At 32.5% G+C, this 27504-nt stretch overlaps 3 protein-coding genes across 3 annotated transcripts; 1 reads left to right on the top strand and 2 right to left on the bottom strand.

The window, feature by feature from the left end:
* Positions 1 to 295: 295 nt before the first annotated feature.
* LOC116010984 (pseudo histidine-containing phosphotransfer protein 6) lies at positions 296 to 1500 on the bottom strand. The gene is made up of 4 exons (XM_031250473.1): positions 1432 to 1500; positions 1179 to 1309; positions 534 to 677; positions 296 to 437 (listed from the first exon to the last, which is right to left on the bottom strand). Exons 1-4 carry the CDS (start codon positions 1498 to 1500, stop codon positions 296 to 298), a joined length of 486 nt encoding a protein of 161 aa, XP_031106333.1.
* A 16788-nt stretch (positions 1501 to 18288) lies between these two features.
* LOC116010245 lies at positions 18289 to 21293 on the top strand. Its single transcript, XM_031249566.1, has 8 exons — positions 18289 to 18488; positions 19415 to 19538; positions 19663 to 19747; positions 19847 to 19925; positions 20036 to 20149; positions 20248 to 20360; positions 20679 to 20789; positions 20895 to 21293. The coding sequence occupies exons 1-8, from the start codon at positions 18395 to 18397 to the stop codon at positions 21012 to 21014; spliced, it is 840 nt and encodes a 279-aa protein (XP_031105426.1). The 5' UTR covers positions 18289 to 18394; the 3' UTR covers positions 21015 to 21293.
* A 1136-nt stretch (positions 21294 to 22429) lies between these two features.
* On the bottom strand, positions 22430 to 24839 carry LOC116010244 (phosphatidylcholine:diacylglycerol cholinephosphotransferase 1-like). Its single transcript, XM_031249565.1, has 3 exons — positions 24261 to 24839; positions 23998 to 24135; positions 22430 to 22915 (listed from the first exon to the last, which is right to left on the bottom strand). The coding sequence occupies exons 1-3, from the start codon at positions 24690 to 24692 to the stop codon at positions 22637 to 22639; spliced, it is 849 nt and encodes a 282-aa protein (XP_031105425.1). The 5' UTR covers positions 24693 to 24839; the 3' UTR covers positions 22430 to 22636.
* Positions 24840 to 27504: the final 2665 nt, after the last annotated feature.

Below are 27504 nucleotides of genomic sequence, written 5' to 3'. Positions count from 1 at the left end.
AAGCTAAGTACGGCTATTGAATCCAATGCATGAGATGTCTGATACGATTGGATTGGATTGGTGTCTGCAGATTAAAGTCGTAAATAAAAGATCTGATTTTGCTGCTAAACCCACACTTTTTTTTTTCATTTCGGCGCAATGAAATTGAACCAACACAGACAGGTAGACACTCTCATACGACCGACCACCTAAAACCATGCTAATTACTACGTACGACAACCAATTAATTACATCAAATAAAATAAATTACGTCTCCCATTTTTACTGGCCGCCATTGTTGATATATAGCGCGCTTCTAATTAGTCTGAGGAAGATGAAGTAGTGGGTATCTCACTCCAGCTGCTAAAACCCGCTGTTGCTCTAGCTGGAATAGTTCTACGAGTTTGTTCTTGAGATAGCAGTATTCATGGTCAAGTGCCTCTAAGGCTCTCAAACACCTGAATTATATAGGACAGGACAGGACAGTACAGTTTAACTTCAACATGTGTACGAGATTAATTAATGCAAAATTAATGGAGCGATGGGACACGAACCCAAAACGGTTGTTTTGTTCGGCAGCAGCACGAAAGGCCACGCATACATTTCTGACTCGTTTGGCTCCAATGCTGGAGCTGCTTCCCATCAACTGGTTCAAATGCATTCCCATTTTCTTGTAGTCCCATATTTCACTCTCCATCCTGCATGTATACATATGTAATACCATTATTCATTCTTTTCATTACCAGGAAAAAAATTAATAAAAAAAAAATCAACAGTCACTACTGAATAGTATATATGTATACTAGAGAACTTAGCCCATAATTAACTGGCTCAAACAAAAAAATTAATAGATTGTTGCCCTTGCTGAGAGTCAAACTTGTATCATTATAATTATATTAAATCAACAGTATAACCAACTTTGACCCATTATTTTTAATTTTAACATTATAATTAAAGTTGTACGTATAGTATAACGTAGACGACAGGAAAGATTATTATGTATGCATGGGCAAGAAACAAACAATAATTAATGAAAAGGCCAGGGGTGTCGCTAAACATATATACTTTTTGTTCCCTATCTTTTCCCCATGCATAGGTGCTTAACAAAAGAATATGCCCATCCATCACCACCAAAAATTCCTTTTACCCATACACACACAGCTTCCTAGAGAGAGAGAGAGAGAGAGAGTAGTGGTTACAGCAAAACTCTGAGATTCCTGAGGAGCTTCTCGGATTCATGGAAGTAAATGTTGACAACCTCGGAGACAAAGTTGGGAGAAGCTTCATCTTGGAGCTGTTGTAGTTGCAAGAATTGCTCGTCCAACACTCCCTACATATATATCCACACAATTACCACCTTAATTCTTACCTTAAAAAAACAACTAACATGAAGAATTATAAAGCTAGGAGAAGACAAATTTATATTAAAGCAGATGAGATGGAGATTGAAACCTGGTGAAAGAGTAGGGCGAGCAAGCGATTCATGTCGAGTCGCAACCGCTCCGCACCCAAACCCAACATCCACACAGGTAGACCCGTTTTGCCTACTTGAATCCAACCACCAACAAAACGTAGTACTTACTGAAAGTTCCTAGATAGTATTCTAGGATTATATATAAGATCACAGGATTTTCTTGGTTGGGTTTTACTGTGTGTGTAAAGGGAGGAGATTTTAAGAGGTAGTGTATAAAAGTGGAAAGGCCTTCACTGAATGCAGCTCAGATCAGGGCAGTTCTCTACTCTATATATGGAGGGCAGTGGTTAAGAGCTCAGACACAAAAGTTGGTTCTGTTGTAATGAATAATCAACCATTAATGGCTTAATATATATAGAGGGCAACCCCAAGCTTATCCACCCCATAAAGGCATAAACAGCTATATTATAGCCAATTACTCAGTAAATCTGTCTTGTAACTTTAATCAATAATTGACCATAAGTAGGTAAATTGATCCATTTAAGTTGTTCATAATAACTAATTAACTCAAATTAAGAAGGTTATCTGTCTTTTTTTAGTGAAACTTGTAACTTTATGATCATCTTAGTTTTAAGTGGTGACTAAGGTGATTCCGTAAATAAATATTGTTTAGATGCCATTGGAAAGTGTAATTTACTTTACATTCATTCATTCATTCATTTTTTTTTTTTTAACAAATTACTGCAACTTTTTGGTGTTTCTAGTAGATGTGTGATATAGCAGTGTACTGTAACAGGTTTTAAAAAAAGTATACATATTTTACTGAGCAGTCTAAAGTTGCTTAACCATCCGTACCACGCCTCTCTCTCTCTAGAAGTTATCATGTCACCCTTTTATTATATTATTTCTAATTTTTTTTCTTGATAAATGGGAATGTATTTTTATAAAGAAAATTTACAAAATTTGAAGTCAATAATAATGAGGGCATTTATTAAAATATGTGTTTTTCCTTAACACTAGGTGTAGCACATAGAGTCTGAATTAAAAATGTTTTGTTTATGTTAATATATATATATATATATTATTTTAAGAAATACATTTTATGTTTACAAGAATTTTTTAGTTTGTTATATATATTCTTTAAAAAAAATGTACCTTTAAATTAATTATTGTACTTGGTACAATATATACTGTACAAATGTAGAATATTAAAGTGAAGTCTTAATAATATGGTACATAATAACATAAATGATCGAGCATTCAAGATTTTACCTACTTTGCTATAAGTGGAATGAGCACTACTACGTCACAGATCAAATTGCAATGTTTGCACAAGTAGCTTAAATAAGCATTAACATCATTGCATATAGTGGATCAAGTCTGACATCCTGCCATTGAAACGTGGTGCTTAATGCTACATAAATATAAAGAAATAAACTATATTCGCTATAACTTTTGGATTAATGGTAAGTGCAAAAAATAAAATGACATTCAAATTAAGTGAATAGTTTAAAAAAAATGATGTGCAACCTTCTTGATAATAGTTAGATTTTAAAATTTGAAATAACTAAAATTATTAATTGATCAATTTCTAATATAGCTAATTAACATATATAAGACATTTATATTTATATTTATATTTATATATAGTGACAGAAAGAAATGAAAATATCAAGATAAATAATTACATGTTCTTTTATATAAAAAGTCGGTAATTAGTACCATCTCGGTTCATATCGTCGGGCATATAATAATAATAATAATAATAATAATAATAATAATAATAATAATAATAATAATAATAATAATAATAGAATAATAAGAATAATAATAAGAAGAATAAGAATAATAATAAGAATAACAATAATAATAATAATAATAATAATAATAATAATAATAACAACAACAACAACAACAACAATAACAACATTTGAGTTACAACTAAAAATGCATGAAAGATTGTACTAATTTCAGCACAATGCAGATCAGTAGCTTAATTAACATTTTTCAGAATATTAAATATAAATGAAAATAATGAGCTAGTGATAACTAATATATGAAAATTACTACATACTACAAATAATACTTTTAATGTCAATTATTTAGGACGTACGACATCGGTTTTTGTCCAACGTCATTTTGGTTGACGTAATAAACAAATGATACGACATTGGTTCTAAAAAGTCAACGTCGTATATTTTTTTATTAATTTTTAAATAGGTACATATGCCGTTGGTTTTTAGCTAAAAATTGGCATCGTAACTATATATTATATTTAATATAGAGATATCACGTTGGTTAATACCGACAACCGACGTGGTATCTTATTTTAAAAATATTAAAATATACGACGTCGTATATGTTTTAATTTTTTTTTTTATAAAAAATATACCACGTCGGTGTTAGTTAATAACTGACATGGTATGTTATTTTTAAACTATATATATTTTTAATTTGAATATCAAACCATATCGGTTTTTAATAAATAGCTGACATGGTATGTTGCTAAAAAAAAATTATAATTGTTACAACGTCAATTTTCTCTTAAACCGACGTTGTATCAATTTTTAAAATTTTTTTAAAATTATATACCACTGCATGTCGATTTTTTTAAACTAAAATGTAGAGTCACACTCCAAAATCAGTTATTCACCTTATCATATTATTAGAGGTTGACAATGAGAGAGAGAGAAAGAAAGATTAATGCGCATAAAGCAGCATAAAACTAGCTAGTATGCTACATTATAGCTTTGAATTGGAACTAATAGCATGCCCAACATAAGCAAAAAGTATCTTTCTTTAATTTGATTGATAAAAATGCTTGAGCTGAGAAGCAATATACCCAGTTGGGCTTTTGTTCCTAAAGTGATGATCATGGATGGAGAAAGAATAATCCAGAAATTAGGAAATTTTGATGGTTTTAGCCAAACAAAGAAGGAAGGCACCAGGCCATCATCCCCCAATTGGATTACAGTGTAATTATGTGTATTATCCTTCTAAAAGCTGTAGAAATTGGAGGAAAAAATACTCAAAGAAAAAGAAAAGTGGAAAAAAAGCAAGCAAGCNTAATAATAGAATAATAAGAATAATAATAAGAAGAATAAGAATAATAATAAGAATAACAATAATAATAATAATAATAATAATAATAATAATAATAACAACAACAACAACAACAACAATAACAACATTTGAGTTACAACTAAAAATGCATGAAAGATTGTACTAATTTCAGCACAATGCAGATCAGTAGCTTAATTAACATTTTTCAGAATATTAAATATAAATGAAAATAATGAGCTAGTGATAACTAATATATGAAAATTACTACATACTACAAATAATACTTTTAATGTCAATTATTTAGGACGTACGACATCGGTTTTTGTCCAACGTCATTTTGGTTGACGTAATAAACAAATGATACGACATTGGTTCTAAAAAGTCAACGTCGTATATTTTTTTATTAATTTTTAAATAGGTACATATGCCGTTGGTTTTTAGCTAAAAATTGGCATCGTAACTATATATTATATTTAATATAGAGATATCACGTTGGTTAATACCGACAACCGACGTGGTATCTTATTTTAAAAATATTAAAATATACGACGTCGTATATGTTTTAATTTTTTTTTTTATAAAAAATATACCACGTCGGTGTTAGTTAATAACTGACATGGTATGTTATTTTTAAACTATATATATTTTTAATTTGAATATCAAACCATATCGGTTTTTAATAAATAGCTGACATGGTATGTTGCTAAAAAAAAATTATAATTGTTACAACGTCAATTTTCTCTTAAACCGACGTTGTATCAATTTTTAAAATTTTTTTAAAATTATATACCACTGCATGTCGATTTTTTTAAACTAAAATGTAGAGTCACACTCCAAAATCAGTTATTCACCTTATCATATTATTAGAGGTTGACAATGAGAGAGAGAGAAAGAAAGATTAATGCGCATAAAGCAGCATAAAACTAGCTAGTATGCTACATTATAGCTTTGAATTGGAACTAATAGCATGCCCAACATAAGCAAAAAGTATCTTTCTTTAATTTGATTGATAAAAATGCTTGAGCTGAGAAGCAATATACCCAGTTGGGCTTTTGTTCCTAAAGTGATGATCATGGATGGAGAAAGAATAATCCAGAAATTAGGAAATTTTGATGGTTTTAGCCAAACAAAGAAGGAAGGCACCAGGCCATCATCCCCCAATTGGATTACAGTGTAATTATGTGTATTATCCTTCTAAAAGCTGTAGAAATTGGAGGAAAAAATACTCAAAGAAAAAGAAAAGTGGAAAAAAAGCAAGCAAGCATGATTGATTGGAATATAGCATCATCTGGACAATTTTACAGGAGTAAAATTCAATGGTCTCAAGTTTTTTTGTTTCAGTTGAGACAAATACACCCAATTGCACAATACTAATATGCACTAGCACCTAGAGAAAATCCCGACGGCATTAGAATAAAGTGTTGATGTGTTTTTAATAAATAATAATAAGATTAATTATAAATTATTATTTACAATCGATAAATTAGCAAAAGGGTCTTGAGAATTAGTTTTTTCACTGTGAGATTGTGGCTCAACATCCATACATATGCCATCCTCCTACTTTGACTATGCAACTTGGTGAATAGGAGTCTACATACTACTAAATTGCTTCATCATCTCCACCATGGTTGCTTGAAACTTCTCTTTTTTTGTTTCTTTAATTTACTTCCATATCAATGAAAAAATCAATCATTTGTTGAACTTATTCTGTAGACGTGTCGCTTTGGCGACGTTTTGCATGGCCAAAGATGCTTTTTATGTCATATCTTCTTCTCATGCCTCTAATACGTCCGGGATGCTCATCGGTAGCGCAACAGACAATATATCTTATCTTCCTGACTTAACGAATTCTCCTTGAGAAACTTGCAACTTGAGAGAATCCTAACATATATTAACAATATTTAATAAGGATTACTATTATATTTTTTCCAATTTATTTAATATAACTATTAATGTAGAAAATTATAACATATTTACTTAAAATTATACCATACTAATTAATACGGAGTATGTGCTTATTGCAATTGGTACAATTTAAAAGTAGATGAGTAAAATCCTGAGTTTGTATTGTATAGGAGGGACAAACAATTAAAGCTTTTTGGATTGTACTCAGAGTAGTTAGGTGCAAAAAGCACCCAGGCTCGGTATGATAGATTTTCTCTTAATATTTATACTACTCTTTTTTTTTTTTTTTCCATTTTATTTGTCTTGTTTACTATTTATTGATCAAACTAATTAACTCTTCTTTTATTTTTTCTTGAGTAATTTTAAATTTGAATTTTTGTGTTAAATTTATAAATTTTATATATTAATATCAAACTTAATATTGCAAAAAATCAAATAAAAAAACTTCAATCAAATCTTGTTAATTGAACCAAATACATAAAATAAGACTGAGAGAATATTACACAGTAAAATTTCTTAACATATTACGTTAGTATGTAGAAAATATTAGAGTAAATTAAAGAAGAAAAGGTAGAAGAAGGTGTATAGTAATAGTAATAGTAGAATATATAGGAAGCTAAGCAGGTAAATGTGGGGTATGGATGGGGCAAGAAAACCATCTGAGCTGAAACCTGCAGGCATGCAATGGGACTAAGTGGTGGTGGTGCCCAGAGCTAGCTAAGCCGCCCCTGTACTGTACTGGATGGGCTGCGGCGTTGCCTCTCCCGCGTGCTCAGATCAGCTGCGCTACCTCTTTAATTTGCTTTTTCTGCCATTTCTCTCTCCCTCTTCCCGACAACCTCTCCTAGGTTTTATAAAACAATTGGTGCCCAGTAACATTAGAACATTGCCTTTTCCATACACTACTCGCAGGCCACCTTTTTCTTCATTCCCACTCGAGAAACTAAACCTTTTCGCCATACTATACTATACTACTCCTGCCTGCCAGCGCCACATATATAATGCATATATGTTTAAAAAGAATTGTTTTGTTTGTGGCAGTCATAGGCTGCTGCTGTACTGTACGTGTCTGTTTCTTCAACCTAAGCTAAGCTCCATCCTTCCATGCCAAGCCTGCCTTGAAGTTAGCTACCACATCAGTGGTGGGTTTCCAGCTTCAATTCTAGCTTTTTGCATTTTATTTCTGACAATTTTTTATGGGTATTTGGCTTCATGACACTTTTCGAGGCTTAGCTTGTGAGTATAAATTAATTAAATTAAAGTTTCAATTTTTAACATATGCTTCATTCAAGTAAATCAAGTTTAATTTTCTTTTATTGTAGGGGAAAATTGAATTATATTTTTCATCTAAGTTATAGGAAAATTGTAGGATTTGTTCATACCTGTTGATCTTGCTCACTTCTCGTCTCTAAATTATAATTTCGATCTTTAGCTTTTTCTAACAAAATATTATGGACGAAATTATGAACGTCAATTATAATTTAAAGACAAGAAGTGAGCACGACTTGTAGAAAAATAACGAAATTTGCAACGTTAGTTATAGCTTATAGACCGGAAGTGAGTACACCAACAAGTAACTTAATTAGGTACGAATCTTACAAGCAATTACATTATAACTTATGCATGAAAAGTACAAATTAAACTTTTTCTTATTTTATATAAGGCCAGTTTAATTTAAACCGAGTTTGAATATAATTTTGTGGATGAATCAATTCAATTGAAAGAAACTCTATATAAATTTGACAATAATTTGATTTCGTATTAGTTGGAGTGCTATATATAAACATTATGCTGCGAAAAGAATGTATAACTCTATATTGCATAGCATCATCATGCTGCAAAAATTGAAAATGAGAGGAAAGTGGGTAATAATAACATCAATTATTATTTCTTTTTTCAAATTGAACTAATGTAAACATCATTGTATTCAAAAAATGTAAACATCATTGACAGCTTTATTTTGTATAGTATAGTATCTAGTATCTCTACTATTATGTGATTACCTAATCTAAGTCTGGTTTGGATCATGCTTGAAAAGCTTGATTATTGTCTACGAAAAAATATGGCCTAAAGCTTTGGTGTACACGGTATACCGCACCTCTACTATTTAATTTGTAGTTTATAGCACCATATATCCCTCAAGATGTAAATTTTTTTCTAACTTAGTCCTTTAATTTGAAAAATATTTTGCACGTATCGAGTCTAACTCATTATTCAACAACCATAAATACAATTGGTTGCCAATATTCATTGTTTGTTTTGTCCTATCTCACGTACACCGCTCAGAACATTTTTTTTTTAAACCAACAAATTTACCAATAATTTGTCTTCAAATATTATTACGTTAAAAAAATGATAGCAATAATCATGGTTGAAAAAATCACTAGGTGCTCCTCAGGCGCTCAGGGAGCGCCTAGCGCCTAGGCGCAAGGCCGTTCCATTAGAAATAGGGGCCATGTCTAATAGTTTAATTTGGACCTTCACTATTTTCGTTTCGAGATGCAATTTAATCAAATATAATAGAATAAAAGGAAAAACACAAATATAATAATAAAGAGACAAGAGCATAGGAGAAGAGATTTTTTTAACATTTAGATTTCACTATAGTATACAAAGAGATATCTATTTATAAAAGTAAGAAACATAATCCAAAAAGACCTCTTAAATATAAAGATAGAAGTATAGAAGATCTAGAAAATCTCTATAACTAAGGTAATTGAGTCCAAATCCATATAGACTTCAACTTATTATATTTTTATGACAAAAGTGAAAAAGTAATAGCATTATTTTTTTCTAAATATAATGCATAAAATTCAACAAAGAAAAAAATACATTTCAAAATTTAATTTAAAATTAGCGACATTTCTGTGCATATTTAAATATAAAAATTTATTCATTATAAAATTACTTCTAAAATTTTATTTTCACTTACAACCAATATATAGATTCTAAAAAAAATATTTATCAAGTATAAAAATATTGAACTATACATAAATTTTATTTTTTTTCTTAAATTAGGCCCTCAAAAATTGGGGGCCCTGTGTGGTCGCCCTGGCTGGACATGGCCAGGGCCGGCCCTGCCTAGGCGGGGATTAATCGCCGCCTAGGCACCAATGTATTTTTTTTATTTTATTTTTTATTTTTTAAAAGTTTGTTTAAGTATTTTTTAATTTTTTAAAGACTAATAATAATAAATTATATAATACTTTAATAGTTAATACTAAAATATTAAGTATTAACCTAAAAAAATATCTAGAGTTTGTACAACTTATGGTTATTGCGCTCAAAACGATATTGTTTTGAGTGAAATAATCCATTAAAAAAAGAACAATAGATAATTGGTCGACTAGGCGGCCCAGTCGATGCCTAAGAGCTCTAGTCGGGGCCTAGGCGGTCAGCGCCTAAGCGGTGCTTAGGCGGCCTAGGCGGTCGCCTAGCTGCCTAGACCACCATTTAAGGTGATACACTAGGCGATCGACCAGCGCATAGCGCCTAGACGGAGATTAATCGGCTCCTAGGCAGGATTTTTGCAACACTGGCAATAAGTGTCAAATAGGTCATTCAATTGCCCACCAAACTACAATTAAGTCATCGAACTCAAAAAAATGCAATTAGATCCCTGAACAACACAAAACTCATGCAATTCAACCAAAAATGACATGTTTACATGAAAGTATGCTGACGTGGCTAGGGGTGAGAAAAAAATCGGACCGACCAAAAAACGAATCGACCAAATATTTCAGTTTTCGGTTCGATTTCAATTATTAAGGTAAAAAAAAATTCAGTTATTTCATTTTTTTTGGTCGGTTATTGATTTTTCAAGAGAAAACCAAAAACCCGAAGATTAATCCAAAGGAAAAAAAAAAAAAAACTAACCCCATCCCATTTATATTTTACATGTTCATAGTCTATCACATTAATTTTAATCACTTATTGTATTGCACGACATTGGTTAACCATATAATGTATAAATATAGTTAATTTATATCTCACTAAACTAGTACTATTGTACTTAGGACATTAATTTTAATTGATTATAAATACTATGATATTATTTTTTTCCCCCTTAATAATGTATGTAGTCTTTAGCATTAGTCAAATAAATAAAATAAATTTAGCTATTTTACTAAAAAAAATTCGATTATATTTAACCGACCAAAAGCTGTCGATTTTGGTTATATCGGTTATGAAGGTTGGTCGGTCGGTTATAAAGGTTTGGTTATTTCGATTATTAACTGAAACCAAACGATGCTTACCCCTAGATGTGGCAGTTACCGATTTTTAAAATAATTAATTTATTCAAAAAAAAAAAAAACAAGAATTGCCGGGCTTCATCTCCATGGCGAGGAGACGAATGTCTCTTTGGCCATGGATCAAATTGGCCACTCAAGTACACACCAAACTGTAATTAGGTCACCGAACTAAAAGAAATTAATTATTTCATTTAAGATTATTTTTTAAAAATATATAATACTACTTCATATATCATTACACCCACAACTTGAATTTGCCCCATTTTCAATTCTTCACATTCCCATAAAAAATGAGGATAAAAATATAGTAAGGATAATGTTTTTTTTTTTTGGGGGTACATAATATTGATTGCTTAAGCGCTAGGGAAACAGGACCTAAAATATTACTATAACGAAGAAATCATAATCACCACGCATGGTTTTGTACTACATTTTAACCGCGCACAAGTTAAAGTAGGTATACGAAAAGTCTGTAATCACTATCGGTGTATTCAATCATGACTTTCATAGAATTTTAAAGACTTTTATAAACTTTAAAAGTTTGGAGGTATTCAATTCAAACTTTTAGAGAGTATTTAAAAGTCATGCAGTATTCGATCAAGATTTTTAAAGAGTTTTAAAAGTCATGTGGTATTCAAAAAGTTATGAATTTGTAACGACTTTTTAATTTTAGAACTTCTGTAGCCTTTTATATACTTTTCCTTCTCAAATATAAATAGTTGAAATCCAACCCCCAACCCCAAGATTTCAAAATTTTCTTTCTACCAACACACGAAGGTTTCTCTCTCTCTATTTAAACTCTATTTTTTCTCCTTATTTAAAATTTTAAACTTTATAAACCTTATACCTAAATTCAATAAATTATTTTTTCTTCATTATCCTATATTTGGTACATGCCTAAACTCTACCAATTTTTTTTTTCTCTCCTAAACTTTGCAATCTTCCTCTAAAAATTCAAAATAATATTATTTTTATTTCATTGTTGCTTGTATATTTTGATTTTTTTTTTCTATGAACTTTTTATCCCTAACTTCTTAACTTTTTCTCCTAAATACATAAACAGAGTAAATTTTTTTATCTATCACCGTCAACTTTTACTATATGTTTCATAATATTCATATGTTTATTCTGTAATATATATTTTTTCTTTTTTCTTTTTAACAACATGCTATTACAAATAGTGAACTATTGTTCGCAATAGCAATTTGAGGCTACAAAGAGAAACACCTTGTTGTTGTTAGCAGTCCCATATTGTTATTGCAAATAATAGCTCTTTGCTTGATACCTAGCAGTATATCAAATATAGTTTTTATATATATTATTAATTTTTTTTATTTTATGCAACTAGTAATTATGTTTTTTTTAAATATTAATTTCTCAAGAAAAAGTAATTATATTTTTAAATATTTTATTTGAACAATTCTATAACTATAAATTTTAGTGTTTAATATTGTTATGAATTGCTTATGAAAGTTTGTAAGGATGTATTCAATTTAGAATTTTAATGACTTTTGTAGACTTTTTAAAATAAAAAAGTTGATAAAAGTTTATGCAAGTTTTTTATAACGACTTTTATAGAGTATTACAAAGTTTTAAAAAGTTTTGGACGACTCTATGAAAGTTAATAAAAGTTTATTAAAATCTATTATTTTAAAAATTTTTAAAAATCTACAAAAGTCATGATTGAATACACCCCCCTAAATGTATGCTTTAAGTAAAATTTATTTTCTGACCATAGTCAATAAATAATTTATAAGGAGATTTTGATAAATCAATTTAAGCTGTATAGTTAATCAATTTATTCAAATTAAGAAAATCAATAAATATTTTTAAAGAGAATTAAACTTGAAAGTTACCAAGTCAACAATCTGATCAAATTTGAAAATTTTTTTAATCATAGGAATGCTAAACTTTTTATTAAATTAGATATAATGTTATTAATACAATAAATGACGCAAACCTCGATTCATTGCTCTCGATAAGCATGCTTCACTTTGACGTAACAATTTTCTAATGTAAATTAATCAGTGATTATCACTAAATTTTGTTTGGTTGGTACTCAATTATTTTTTAAACCCACCTAATTAATTAAATTGGGTACGGTGTACATTCTATTATTTAATAATGAAAATTTGTTTCTTCATTCCCAAATTTTGTACTATTTGATATGATTATGCTAAATGTATAATCTTATATATTTACAGGTTTTTTTTTACAGGTTATTAATGAATTGAACGGTTTTAGCATGGATTAATAAGATGAAATTAAACAAGATATAAAAATTCAATATACATAACGTTACCCTTTAACTCCATTTATTTTTTTGAAGACAATGCTTTTCTTTCATTAAAATTTGCAGACAGTTAATGAGACTAACTAATTAACTTATAAAGAATTACGACACTTATTAGGAGTCATGTCAGTAAGCGTAAGTTTTAATACAAAAAATTGTATACAAATAATGTTTTCATTGTTTCTTTTGGCAAGATCAAGCGCTTACTACTACGTTAGTTAGTAGCGAAAGTACAATCTTATTCTTTATATTTGCATAACTGGGGAATGTCAGATTTTGATGGCAGGATGTTGGACTCGACACTTCAAGTTGTCGCCCAACATTTTATATATGTCAGGATCAAACGTTGCTTACTATTATATCAAAAATTATAACTAACAGCTAAAGGGGCAGCTATATTTCTTTATACTTGTGTAACTAATGCGCAACTATAATTTTTTATACTTGTGTAACAACCAACCTCTAACACTTCATTTGGATAGAAAGATGCTAAAATTGATTTTCTAAACTTCCACTCAACAATATTCTCAAATTGGTTCAACATTAACAAGTTTTCTTAATAATATATGCTCGAGTAAGTTTACTTTTTCAATTCATACTTGTCATTTACTAATTTCGCTACATATTTTTACTTTTATGGGTTAAAAAATAGACTCCTTTATTTATTGTTTTTTTTAGTACTATTGACTGTTATAATGTAATATCTGTTCATAACTACTTTCTCAACTAAATAAAGTACAAAAAGTCAATATCGCCTTCACTGTGACTCAAATCACCCGAGGGTACAACCGAGTGCCAATAAACCATAAAGTCTTAAACTTAATATATTCATCTATCTTGTGATTAATTTTTATTTAGCCGGCACTTAAACTTTTGAACCGCGCACTGACCGGAGATAAATAATTTTATAATAATGCACGCTAAAGTTAGCACTTTTTGACAGCGAACGTGCCATGGGTAAAACTGAATGGCCTGCCTTAATTAAATAAAAAATTAATTAACTTATGATTAGCATGGACTTCATAATAAATATGCTTTTTATGCTCCCGTGCATATGCACTGTGGCCATACATACATACATTCAATGATTCAAACATTAATTTTATTGTGTTTAATGTTAGATTGTATGAACTGCACACAACATTTTCTGTGTGTTTTTTAATTTATTAACCTCGGAATTCTGAATGTTGATGTTGTTAACTAATCAACATTCTAATAATTCGTGTGACACTCCAAAATGCTTGCCTTGAGTTCATTAGCAACAAATTTAGTACTTTGTTCCATTGCTCGAGACCACCATCATATCATTTTCTTTCCTTTTGGTAAATTAACTTTGAGGCTAATACTTTGATTCCCACTGAACAATATTCTCTTGCTGGTATTATATGTTTTTTTTTAATAACCCAGGTTTTAAGATTTTGTCGGACTATATCTTAGACCCCATGAATCAGCTCTTAAGTCCATGAAAAAGTAAACTGAGTTAATCTAGTTTTGAGACTCAATATCAAACTATACATTTATGTGCACAAGGAGTTCATCCCAACCCAAATTTCCAATGTTCATTGCATTAATTGAGCCCCTACTCTACCGCAACAAACAACTCTTAAATGAGAGGTCTGATCTCATCCACTAGACCCAATACCCTGGATACATTGTATTATATGTTAGATGGATATGATATTATGATGCATAATATTATATCATTACATTTAAACTTAAAAATTAATTCTACAAATTAAAAAAAACATACAATTAAATACATACATATATGTCAAAAATTAGTGAATTTGTTAACAACCCCACTAAAAAGATGCTTTGGTGTTGTGCTGCTCAACATAGTAATCTTTAACAAAAAGAAAAACTTTAGATATGATTATATTGTTTTTCATTTTACTAGAAAAAATAAAAGAAGGGATATAACGACCTCAAGTAACTATAATCTACTTAGCTTGTTAATATTGGTGAATTCTATTGATCGCAACGATAATTCATGTTTATCCTTGAATTTTTGACCAACAATTTTTAAGCGTGTTAAAGATAAATATCTACTAAATAATGTTGATAAAGTTATATAGGGACAAAAATTATGTTGGTTTAATAATAATGTGAATTGATAACTTGTATATTTTGATTTATTCTTTGTACAATGATAAAACATTTTCAAAGTTATCATCATTCATTTTTTTGTTTTTGAGTACCTACTGAAGCACAAAGAGACCGCAATGCCTCCATTGAGGCTCGAACGCACCCCCTCCCACATGGGATGCAACCGGGTGCCACTAAACCACAAGGTCATTGGTTCATCTTTCACTTTTTACTTTTTCATTTATATATGTACAAATTTTAACAACGGAATATTCAGTTAACTATTTATTATTCTTAATTTATTCATTACAAACTATTTTCAAACATTTTACACAAGGAAAACTTATAAATTAATATGATATAACTTAATTGCATAACTATTTAATTACTATGGAGTATTTAACAACAACAATAACCATATTATAATTGAAAGATGTAGTTTTCGCGGTGGATGGAAAGAAGTAGGTGTTAAAAGGGGAAGAAGTTCCCGAGTATCGTTGTCAAAGGACGGCAAGGAGGGAATTTGAGCGGTAAGGGGATTAACCACAAGAGTGTTTAGTGTTCGAAAGCTAACCCAAGCATAGTAAGAAATGCGCATGAAACATCATAAAAATAAGGAACAAAACATTGGAAACAATCAATTGGAAAGGAGGATTTGGATCTTGCAACTCATATAGGTATCCTTGATTTCCTAAGATATTAGGCTAGCAACACTTAGATAATGAAAATGAGACAAGGCAACTATGCCAACACCACTCTCGTGGTCATTGGCCTTTCATCTAGTCCATAGTCCCATTCTCATGGCAACTAGGCTAGGTGAGGCAAATTATCGAACACGTGGTGTGCTATTTGCCTTCCACTCTCCCTTTTCTCAAAGGTGAGAAGGAAACGTGCTAGGCTAGGCTAAGGAGTATCCTTACTCTCGTAGGTGAGGCTCCTTCTCCAAACACCTCTCATATAGGTTGATCACCCCTACACAAGAGTCAAAGAAGATCACCATTCACACAATCAAACTCATAATCAAAGCAATTGCAAAACCTAATTGATCAATTCAAAGCTTAAGAATATCCATACAAAATTGCTCAATCCAAATCCACAAAGATCTATCTAATCATACTTGGAATTGAAAAAGCAAAAGACAAAAGTAATGACAAGAAATTAAAAGGAAGACTTAGCTTGAAATTAAACCTTGAACTTGAAATTGAATGTTGATCACAAGCTTGCAACAATGGAATTCTTCTCTAGTTCTAATCTAAGCCTAAGAATTGCAATGTGGAGTGAATTGGGAGAGACCTCTCTAGGCTAATCCTAGAGAGAGAAAGTCTAAAATGATATAGGACTGAAGTGTGATGGATCCGGAATGAAGAACCAGCAGAAAACTTCCTTTTTAACCCGAAATCGCCCCCGAAGTGGTCTGGCCGAACCGCTGGACGCGGGAGTCCGGACTCTGAAGTTTTTCGGCTCTCTGATGGACGCGGGGTGGACGCGCGCGTCCGCCCCGGCGTCCGTCAGAGAGCCCGCAGTACTTTTCGACTTGGGACGCTGGACACGCGTCCAGCCTGCGTCCAGGCTCTGTTTCTTCGCCCAATTTTGATCTTCGTTCTTCGTTGGTTCTTTTCGATTTCGCCCCTTAAGGTCCTCGGGTTTCCTCTCCAAACTAACGTCATTTTCCTTCTTTATGCCCCTTTTCACCTACAAAACAATTCATGATGTGTGTAAAGGGTACTAAGACAATATAAAGCATTTTAAGGTATTTTAAGACTAAACCATTCATAAAAGCCTTAACTTGTATACTAAACGATTCACAAATAACCTTATAAAAGTGGGTATCTTTTGCGCTTATCAATAATCATGTCACTTTTAACAAACAATAAGTTATGTTTTATTGACACATCAATATCGTATTAAGAAGACTTAACTTATTAAAATATGAAAATTATTATGACATCATTTTTATTCTCAATTATAATTATCTACAGTACAGTAATACTTATTTTTATTACTACTTTTATTACAAGTTAAAAATATTTATTTTGACTATATTAAAATAATCATTTTTATACTCCGTATTATATTAATTACTTAATATTTAAAAATTATACTAAGTATTTATTTATTTTAATTTTATGTTAAACATTAATTTAATCGTGCAATAAGCGCATTATAACTATTAACATAAGAAATGCAGATTTTCTTTAACAATTTAAAATCTTAATTGGGATAAATACATACGGAGTATGATGCTAAGATGAAGCATTGAAACTTGAAATTTATTTTAGAACGATTTAAAAATAATAATAAAAATAAAAATAATAATTTTAAACAATAAAAATATCGTCTAAAACGTTGTTTTCCATAGAGAGCACTTTTTTTTTTTGACAAGAGTTAGTTGTAACTCCACTGAGACTCAAACTCACCACCTCTCGTATAAATAGAAGGATTTGATGCCACTGGACTACAAGGTCCTTGGCCATAGAGAGCACTTAAATATGATAAATACGGTCTTAAAAAAAATGATAAATACGGTCTTAAAAAAATGATAAATACGGCGTTGACGTGCAAGTGACATACGAATGACGTATAACCCAAATGACTCCCCAATGGCGCGAACGGATGCATCACCGGAAGAATCCCACTTTTCCGCCCCAAAACACATTCCTCCGCCGTGAACCACCACATCTTCACTCCTGACCCACTATCCTCCCAAAGCTCCAATCTTTTCCGTCATCCGACGACGGCATTGTAGCTGCTCTCATAATCGGTGAAACTTTTTTTTCATTTATTATAAATCCTATATTTTTCTTCAGTGCAAATGTGAATGGTTTCCCTCCTGTTTCGTTGTATAATGTCTTGAATTTCAGTGTTTTGGTATGCTAGAAAGAATTGCGCTTTTCATATGCCTATGCAAGGAAAAATATCTAACCTTTGGTGGCGATAGTGACAAGAATGCCATTTTTCTGTGCTTGAATTCATTTTGCTGGAGTCTACGTGTTTGTCTTTATGCTTGTGAGAGGTGGCTATGCTGATTCTTGCTGAAGGGCACAATTGGGAACAGACATGGGGCGGACAGATTACGTGGCAAGAGTGATGATATGGAGGTGGGGCTGGTGGAATCAGGGAGTTTGAAATAAGGGTTTTGATTTTTAGATGAAAGATTTTTTTTTTTTATTTTTTTTTAATTTTTTGGGGACTTTTGAACTAGAAAGTTCATTGTGAAAATGAGGTTGTTTTGTCATGTTTTGTTGGGGAGAGATATTTCTTTTTGAAAGTGGGCGAGATATTTCTAACAAGTGCAAATGGTTTGTGTATTACTGTTGTGCCATTGTGTGGTTGTGTTTTTATATCTCCTCATCTTCCTTATCTCATACACTGAACTGCAATCACTAAACACTTGACTGCAAAATGGCTGCTGCAGCTGCAACGACTGCATCGATATTGTCTGGAACCCGGTCTGCTTCGACTAGTGCTGAAACTCCCTCTGCATCAAACAGATATAGTATGCTTTCCCAACCTTTTGCTTCTTGGTGTTCTAGTCTAGACTATAATTGTGAATGGCGTTGCATCAATTATTCCAATTACAACTAGAGAAGTTCTTATTTATAGCAATTGGATTGGATTTTCTAGCTAATGGAATTGTTCTGCTCTCTATTTTAGCCTAGAAACAAACCTGAATATTTGTAGTTTCAGTTTCCCTTCTCTAGCTTAATTGCATAGACTTTTATCGACTTATCATAAATGGTGGATAAATCACCATGCTGTATATAAAAATTATGAACTCACCCATATAGTTCTTTTTGAGGAATTTATAGAAGCTCAAGTGTTGACAGGAAAGCCTAGTAGCCAGAAGATGCAGGGGTTTGTCAAAGAGACGAAAGCATTTCATGATGTTGTGCAGAATGTCTGACATGAAAAATAAAAATAAAAATAAAAAAATTTGGGCAAGTAAATGTAACTATAATGGTTATTGCTTATGTTACTCGACTTGCTTTACTTGTTATGCGGTTTCTATTCTTGTTTTTTTTTTTTATTCTTCAGTTTGCTTTTCCTCTTTCTTCCTGTCTTTTGATTTGTTGCTAAGGTCGATATGGCATTGAAGTATCAATCGACCATGGCCTTCACACTTACTTTTGGAAGTTGCGATCTTTTTGTTTAAGCCAATATCCTCTCTTGTATAACCAGTAGTAACAGTCTTGCTATGAAACTGATCTTCATTTCAAGTCAGATTTTGTGACTCGAAGATACTATTATAGAGAAAATTAGTGATGGTGTTTCTGGAAATTCATTCTAGCTTAACACAGGGAAATCTGACTGTTTCAATGATTTGTTACTTCGTATGAGTGAACTAACGCTAATAACTACTCATCTGGGAAAAAAAGGTCATCTCTAGATTTCGTTTTGCCTGATTAGCTCATTCAAATGCAGCTACAAGTTTTAGGGGAACTTCATTGAGAAGATATGATTCGATTAGGAGGAGGTTAATTAAGAGTAATGGACGAATCAATGCTGCTGCTACTGTTGCAACTGCTTCTGTTGAACAAGTTAAAGAGTAAGTCACACTTGTCTTCATCTTTCCTCTGGCTTCTAACAAACAATATGCATCAAGGGAGGCAACCTTAACTTTAATATTCTTGGAATAATTTACAAAATAACCCGGATGCTCCATTCTGCAGATACGCCCTCCCTACATGGGCTCAATTTGACCTGGGCCGAGCTCCAGTTTACTGGAAAACAATGAATGGTCTTCTTCCCTCTTCTGTGTGTACACACCACTCTTTGTTATTAATTCTTTTTCTGATCTATTGTTTTTTGTTTCTTTGAACACTATCTTGAAATTTCCCCTATGTCTTTTAACAGGGAGAGAGATTGAGGATTTTCTATAATCCAGCTGCCAACAAGCTTACTCCCAATGAAGAATTTGGAATTGCCTTCAATGGTATGTAACTTCTTGCAGTTATCATTCCATAGAATATCATGTTTGAATGTATTGATCTGAAGATTTCGACCTAAAGGTTTATTGGTAACTTCTTGAGTCATTTCGTGCAGGAGGATTCAATCAGCCTATCATGTGTGGTGGTGAGCCGAGGGTCATGCTTCAGAAAACACGAGGACAAGCTGATCCTCCTTTATATACAATCCAGATATGTATTCCTAAACACGGTACGCTTCAAATAAACAACTTTATCTGTCCACCGACTGTAGTTTCTTTTTTTTTCCTTATGGTTAAGCCTTTTATTTGCGTCTTTGTTGATCTACAGCGCATAGTTTGATCTTTTCATTCACAAATGGAACTGAATGGGATGGTCCCTATAGACTCCAATTTCAAGTTCCAAAGCCTTGGCGAAACAAGCCAATTGAATTCTTTACAGAGGTATCAACATTGTAGTAATTTTTTTATTTTTTATTTTTTGAGTGACGAGGGGAACCTGCAACTTAGCCTGCAAAGGACCTCAAGGAGGTAAATCAGGCTAAGTTGCCCATAGTTGACCACCTCAAACCAAGAAGGCTAATAGGCCGTTTTCACTGAGAATCGAACTTGGAACCTTGTGGTTACCAAACGAACAGCACGACCAACATTGTAATAAACTTTGTTACTTTGCTATTCTGTTTACTTGCATAGATCAAAGCAAATAATTCTATGCCACAGGCATTATGGTCTCATTTTCATAAATTGGTATTTTTAAATCAGGGCCTTGCGGAGGAGTTGAGTAAGGATGGTGCATGCGACAGAGCAATCTTTCCCGACGCAAACACAGTTATCACAACTTGTGCTGTGGTTGGTAACTTGACTATTGAAGGCGTAAGTGAATCCTCACTCTCAGTTCCACTAAGACACATTCTTGAATCTTGACAACTTGTAATCTCACTGCTTCTACTTACAAATGGCAATCCCATCCAATTGCAGGGTGATCGTTGCAATCTCAATCTGGTGCCAGGATGCACCGACCCAAGCTCACCATTATACGATCCACTCGCGAACGTTGATGATGGATCATGCCCACCCTACTCAGACTCCGAGGATTAGATTCAAACATAAGCATTTCATTCCATATATGATCAGAATTACGCTTTACAGTTCATGCAGTTTCTCAGTTGCAGTAACCAAACAAAGATGGCTGTAAGTATCTTTGGCCCCTGATATCGAGCTTCACAGATCTTATCTGTTTATTATATATGAGTTTATAATGTACATACAAAATGTCAAATATGTTATACTTGAAGAACGCATTATGCTGTACATCTTTTACGATGGTAAACACGGATTGTTTATCTATATGCAGTATATAAATTGTTATGCAGCAAATGTAGCCATGCAATACGGAGTAGTTGTGAGTTGGTGCAACCAATCAAGGTTGGTCTGACTTGTGCTTGGGGTTTAAGAAATCGCACTATACGTGCTGCTTTCCTATTTGAATGGAAACAACCATGTTCATAAGAAATGAAATGATGCCACCCAACATTTCTGTAAAAAATATGTAGTTTGGGTCTAACTTAAAAGCTGTCTGTTTTGAATTGGTGTCTGTTTTTGACACTATTAAAAAACAGAAACTTGGTATAAGGACAATAATGTGTTTAGATCACAAGATTTAAGTTTAACTCTTAGTGGGAGTGGTCTATTGACATTTTTGGTTTGAATAAGTCAGTTATGAACAATTTAGAGTGGTTTATCTCCTTGTAGTCTTTTACCGGCTATGGTCACAAAACAAGATTTATCTGGTATACACTTTCGGATAATGACTATGGGTTTTTATTGTCATCCAAAAATATAATGACCATGTTTGGTAACATAGTTAGCTTATCAGTCAATTTTGACTTATTTGACCACTATTAGCTGTTTGAGTTGGTTAAACAATTAATATGAAGTTTGATTAATTAACTATTTTGTAACAATTTATTGCTCTAAAATGTTAAGTTAAAAAGCTGCTCAAGCAGTTTTTTTGAACTTTTTGAAAAAGTTATTTTGCCTGTAATTAGCTAGCAGTTAACAGATATATTTCTACAATCAGCTAACGATATCAACTAGTCAAACTCACTAACAGTTGTTCCCTTAATGTATTAGTATTGCATATGGATCTTTGTAAAGACTAGCTAGAAATGTCAAAATATGCTGCTGGTGTAGAAACTGTAAATGAGCTGCGTCAATCTTTCCACATTCAACCTTGGACTGGCTACATCTAGAATGTGCAATAATTCCACCAACCACGGCAGATGACAGGAATTTACATATCACTGTGGGCAAGGAATTTACATATTCGAAATTTGATTTAGCTCTTTAGGGTCTTTATGGTCCAGGTTGAAGGTTGAGTTCACGATTTTAAGATTGATAAAATTGAAAAATCCGTTTCATAAAAAATAGTGAATCCTTCAACTTTTACTAAATTGTTATTGTTATAACTTACTAGTTTACATAAAAAAATTAAAATATCAAAACCCTAAACATAAACAAGAACATAGAATTTTCATTTATCAAGAAATCAAATCCAATTAGAAGTACAAGTTTCTTGGACACGGTCACATGGACCACATGGTCGGTAAATGACATAAAGGGTGGCCAAGAAATCAACGACAAACAATTCTCTGTACATATGTAAACAACTTGAGTCCTGCTTTGAGAAATAGCTTTTTCACTATTTGGAGTGGCTGCCATTAGTTCAACTTTTTACATTCTAGATACTTTCCGGCCAGAGAATCAAACAGCATTCCGGCACCAACGCCGACGCCCAAGTCGATTGTGTAGTGACCCCTTGTGCTCAGCAACCTCACCACCTGCAACACATTGAGCAAGTCGAACGCGAATGCCATCCCGCGCCTCTGCATTCGTCTCATGTCAAGCGACGCGATCACTGCTGCCGCTACATGCCCCGAGTAAAACAAGAAAAACGACACATTCCCTACCGGAAAATCAGCTCCCGAACCCAAAAAATCCTGCGATCACAACCATCAAGCCGTTTAGTAGGCAGAAGAGTTCAAACTTAACAGTAGTAGGCAGAAAAGTTCAAACTTAACAGTAGTAGGCTGAAAAGTTCAAACTTAATAGTCCACTGTTTCTGATGGAATAGTAGCAAGACAATGTCTTTAACATTAATCAAGATATGGGGTCTCATCTTTTCTTGAGCTTTAATTACTTAAAGTGACATATACCCATATTAAATTTCTAGTTGTCAATGAAAACCATCATCATAACATGGCACCAGAAAGACATGATTTCTCAAACTATAACAATGTATTTACCCAGCAGAAACATTAATTTAAGAAATGGAAATGTGAATTACAGTCAAAAACCAGACAGGACACAAGACAGTTGTATAAAATGGCTTTGTTCACAGTTGAGCAATGGTCCCCCTACAAGTTGGAGATCATTATATTTATATTATAATCATAAATTAATAAATTTTATTTCTTGGAGTGACCAAAAACCAAAAAAACCCATCAAAGCATTCAAAACTCCTCCATAAACATCATATCAAGATCCGACAAGCAGCTGTGTGGCACGCATCAATTGACATATCCTATTGTGTATTCTTTCACTTGTGTGGCAGTGAAGAACAAACCTAAGACTGAAGAAAAGTGAAAAAGTGTCATGTGACTCATGTCGACTGTCCTATTTACCTAGGGTGTATTTACTTCATGGGGTTAGAGACAACAATAAGAATGAAACTCATACAAATTGTTTTGTTGACAAGTTGTTAAAATAAAAATATAGGATTTGATTACTCCTATAATTACAAAATTCATTATCTAATTTAAATTATATATCATTCTACTCACTTCATCATCACTTAATTAACTTGATTTTTTGTTTTTATATTTTTAAAACTTTATTCTGATTATAAGGTAATACCTGACTAAACATCAATATTGGTAATCATTCTAATTCCAACCTACTACAAAACATGCTAAATACATTCACCAAAATCCATTTCAATGACTAAGTATTATATTCTCATTCTGATTCCCATGTTCGAACTAAACACACATTTCAAGATTAAATCAGAAAAAGGAAGAACCTCAGGCAATGGCAGCTGTGTAACATATCCAAGAATTCCTCTGCATGTGAACATGAACAGTGCTGAAATGGTTGCTCTTGGACGGCCTTCAATCAGAAACGCCCATACTATGTACGCTGATTGCATCGCCACAAACACCTGTACACCACAAACGCCCATAACCTTAATTAACAACCCATACCCTAAAGTACAATTTCTATTAATATACATACAGTACAGATGGAATGTAGATCTAATTAAAGTTTTGAGTTTGCATTGATTACCGTATTGAGGCCGGCGAGGAGAGTATTAAGGGCGGGACTGGAAGCGAGAATGCGATTCAGAGGAACGGTGGCGATGAAGCCCAGATCGAACGGCGGGGAAGTGGAGGGGATCATACGGAGGGTGTATTCAACGCCCATGAAGAACAAGAGGGAGGCGAAGAAGACGCACGGTAAAGGGTGGTGCCTCACCACACCCAATAAGTCCCCCGCTTTCCACGTCATGAAATGAGCGTTTCCCAACCACCCACCGTCCATCGCGGCTACCGGCGAGGATCTCTTCTTCATATTCGAAACGGTGCCGTTGGTGGTGTTCTTGTGTTTGGATTTGACGCCGTTAACTGGGTTTTGGTTGTCGCTGGAAGTGATGGGTTGTCGATTAGCGAGGGTACTGGACGGAGAAGATGAACGGAAATGGGGAGAGCCTCCGTTCATTTTGGGCGGAGATGGAGACGGGCATGGTGGACGTGCGATGGCTAGGAATGGTCTTTATAAGGGAATCGAATGACGGAGTCTCCGAGGTTGCTTTGGTGAAATTTTGTAGAGATCTCAGTATATTGATGAAGAGAGAGACAGAGGAAAATGGTGGGCAATTTAATGCGGAAAAGAGGTAAATAGTACTAGTAGGCAGGACCGCAGGACAGGAGTGTCATTGGAATTTTCCAAATTCAGACAAAACGAATTTCCCCAAACACGCCGCAAAATTACGGTGGACCACGGTGTTAAATTTTATGAGTTAGAATAATGTATATTATGAATTAAAATAATGGGCTTGTTTGGTTATCAGCGGTTAGAAGTTAGCTTTAGCGGATTATGTTAGCGGTTATCAAACAGCGAATTGTATTAGCGGGTTTGACCAACGGATTATATTAGCAGTTTGTAAAAAAAATGTTTGGTAAAATTAGCGGTTTAGATTAGCGGTTAATATGTAAAATGACCTAAAAGGACATTCATATTATTATTATTATTATTATTATTATTATTATTATTATTATTATATAAAATAAATAAAATAAAATTTACAATAACAACAACAACAACAATAATAATAATAATAATAATATAATAATAATAATATTATTATTATTATTATTACAAAACAAAACAAAAGTTATAACAAAACTTTAAAGAAAAAAAAAAAAAAAAAAAAAAAAGAAGACAAAGGCGTAAATGATGTGGGATTTTTTTATCCCACATCGCAATTATATGGAAGAGGAGCACTTTGCTCCTCTATATAAGAGGAGCAGTGCTCCTCTTCAAATTGTAAAAGCCCTCACGCTTCTCGCTGAGAAGCATTTAGGCGCTGCAGTTTAAATTTTTTTTTTCTTTTTTAATAATTATGAATGAGGGTGTTTTGGGGAAAATAATTATTTTCTTTCCCTAAAACGCCAAGCAGCGTTTGGATTTTCAGCGGTTTGGAGCAATCTGCTGTTCCAAACTGTTGTTAATCAAACACTTTACTTTTGGTCAAAATGCCGAAGTTGGCGGATCTGCCAATAACCAAATATGCCCAATGTATTTTATGTGTTTGAATAATGTACATTATATGTTAGAATAATATATATTATGTGTTAAAATAATACATTTTATGTGTTAGAATAATGTACATTCTATGTTAGAAAAATAAATTTTATGTGTTAGAATAATGTACATTATCTATTAAAAATTTAGAATAATGCATTTTATATGTTAGAATAATATACATTATATGTTAGAATAATGTACACCTTCTCAGACACCGAACCAGTTTTTCACCTTCTCCAGACGACCATTTGGTTGCCTGGATAATTAAGGCACCAATTGGTTACCCTCTCTAGGCAACCAAATGGTCGCCTGGGGAAGGTGGCTATGGGTCGCCCTATCCACCTGAGAGGTCAACCAGACCAAATAGCCGCTTGGAGAGGGTGACTAGTTGGTCGCCTTCTTCACAGTAGGTGACCAGCGACCATTCATTGGTTGCTGGTCGTTGGTTTTCTCTAATACGGTCATAGTTTACAACTGTCAACAGTAATTTACGGTGCTTAATGTCGGTCATCGACAACTTGAATACCAGTGACTTGCTGGTTACCAATAATTTGGACTTATTTGATCAATTTTAACAAATTGAAGTGTTTAGTTGCACTTTTAAAAAAGTTCAGGGATCCAATTGAACTTTGATGTAAAGTTGGAGGGTCTATTTGACCATTTTCCCTATTAAAAATGTTCATGTATTCAAGAAAAGTACATTATTTGAGTACTAAAAAATACATTATTTTGTATAATGTACATTTAATATACAAATTAATGTACTTTTAGTACATTAAAAATGTACTTTTTGTTATGGTCCGCATAGCATTATGTGGAGAATAATTTGCCAAACACGCCATTTATACATAACCTTAATAAATTCATTGTCAGAGTAGTGTTCGGTTGACATGAATTCTAATTCAACTACAATGTAATTCAATAGAGCTAGAAATCAGGGGCTTTGGTTGGAAGGAATGAATTATGAGGGAAAGGAATTGTAATTTGGTGAGAAAAGAATAAGGTGAGAATAAAGTACGTAGAATTCAAATATTGTTTGGTAGGGAGGAATATATATAATTATTAGGAATGAGAAGGGAATGAGTGATATAAAGACTAAAATGTCCTTGTGTAATAATAATACTATTAATAATCAAGGGTAAAAAAAGTCTTTTTCTTCATTTTTCCCTTTCATTTCCCCATTGAATTGCAATTCATATAGGGAGGGTATGAATTGCAATTCAACAAAATGAGGGAATTGTAATTCGGTGGAATTGCAATTTCCTCCAAGCAAGAACGGTAATTCGAGTGGCCAAAGAATATAATTGTGTTGTAATTGAGTTGCAATTACATCCAACCAAATAATCCATTACAATGTTTGGTTGGAGGTAATTGCAATTCATGTATCCCCGAGGAATTGGGATTCAATGCATCTTGGAAAGGAAAAATAAGAAAAATGACTAAATTGTCCTTGATGATAATAATGATACTCTTACTAAAATTTATAAGAATTGTGTTAATCTATACTATATATAAAAACAATTTCCTCCTCCCAAATTTTCCCCCCAAAACTTAGGGGTATTTTGGTAAAATCATTTATTTTATTTATTTATTATTTTATTATTTTATTATTTTATTAATTATCCATCCTATAATATTATTATGGTAATATATGATAATGATAATATGATAATATGGTAATATTGTTAATATTAATGGGTGATGGGTGATTGGTGATATATAA

Source organism: Ipomoea triloba, chromosome 2 (genome assembly GCF_003576645.1).
Source record: "Ipomoea triloba cultivar NCNSP0323 chromosome 2, ASM357664v1".
In the NCBI taxonomy this organism is placed as follows: domain Eukaryota; kingdom Viridiplantae; phylum Streptophyta; class Magnoliopsida; order Solanales; family Convolvulaceae; genus Ipomoea; species Ipomoea triloba.
The sequence above is the reverse complement of the archived record's forward strand: the minus strand, read 5'-3'. Positions and strand labels throughout refer to the sequence as shown.

What these genes read in the sequence shown, in the direction of transcription:
- LOC116010984 (XM_031250473.1), bottom strand. Translation starts at nt 1,500, where the DNA reads ATGTTGGGTTTGGGTGCGGAGCGGTTGCGACTCGACATGAATCGCTTG. An exon ending in TCGCCCTACTCTTTCACCAG is followed by an intron (nt 1,310 to 1,431) that starts GTTTCAATCTCC and finishes ATATATATGTAG; the next exon opens with GGAGTGTTGGACGAGCAATT. An exon ending in AGGAATCTCAGAGTTTTGCT is followed by an intron (nt 678 to 1,178) that starts GTAACCACTACT and finishes GTATACATGCAG; the next exon opens with GATGGAGAGTGAAATATGGG.
- LOC116010245 (XM_031249566.1), top strand. Translation starts at nt 18,395, where the DNA reads ATGGCTGCTGCAGCTGCAACGACTGCATCGATATTGTCTGGAACCCGG. An exon ending in CTCTGCATCAAACAGATATA is followed by an intron (nt 18,489 to 19,414) that starts GTATGCTTTCCC and finishes ATTCAAATGCAG; the next exon opens with CTACAAGTTTTAGGGGAACT. An exon ending in CAATTGAATTCTTTACAGAG is followed by an intron (nt 20,361 to 20,678) that starts GTATCAACATTG and finishes TTTTTAAATCAG; the next exon opens with GGCCTTGCGGAGGAGTTGAG.
- LOC116010244 (XM_031249565.1), bottom strand. Translation starts at nt 24,692, where the DNA reads ATGAACGGAGGCTCTCCCCATTTCCGTTCATCTTCTCCGTCCAGTACC. An exon ending in TCCTCGCCGGCCTCAATACG is followed by an intron (nt 24,136 to 24,260) that starts GTAATCAATGCA and finishes TGTGGTGTACAG; the next exon opens with GTGTTTGTGGCGATGCAATC. An exon ending in CACAGCTGCCATTGCCTGAG is followed by an intron (nt 22,916 to 23,997) that starts GTTCTTCCTTTT and finishes TTGTGATCGCAG; the next exon opens with GATTTTTTGGGTTCGGGAGC.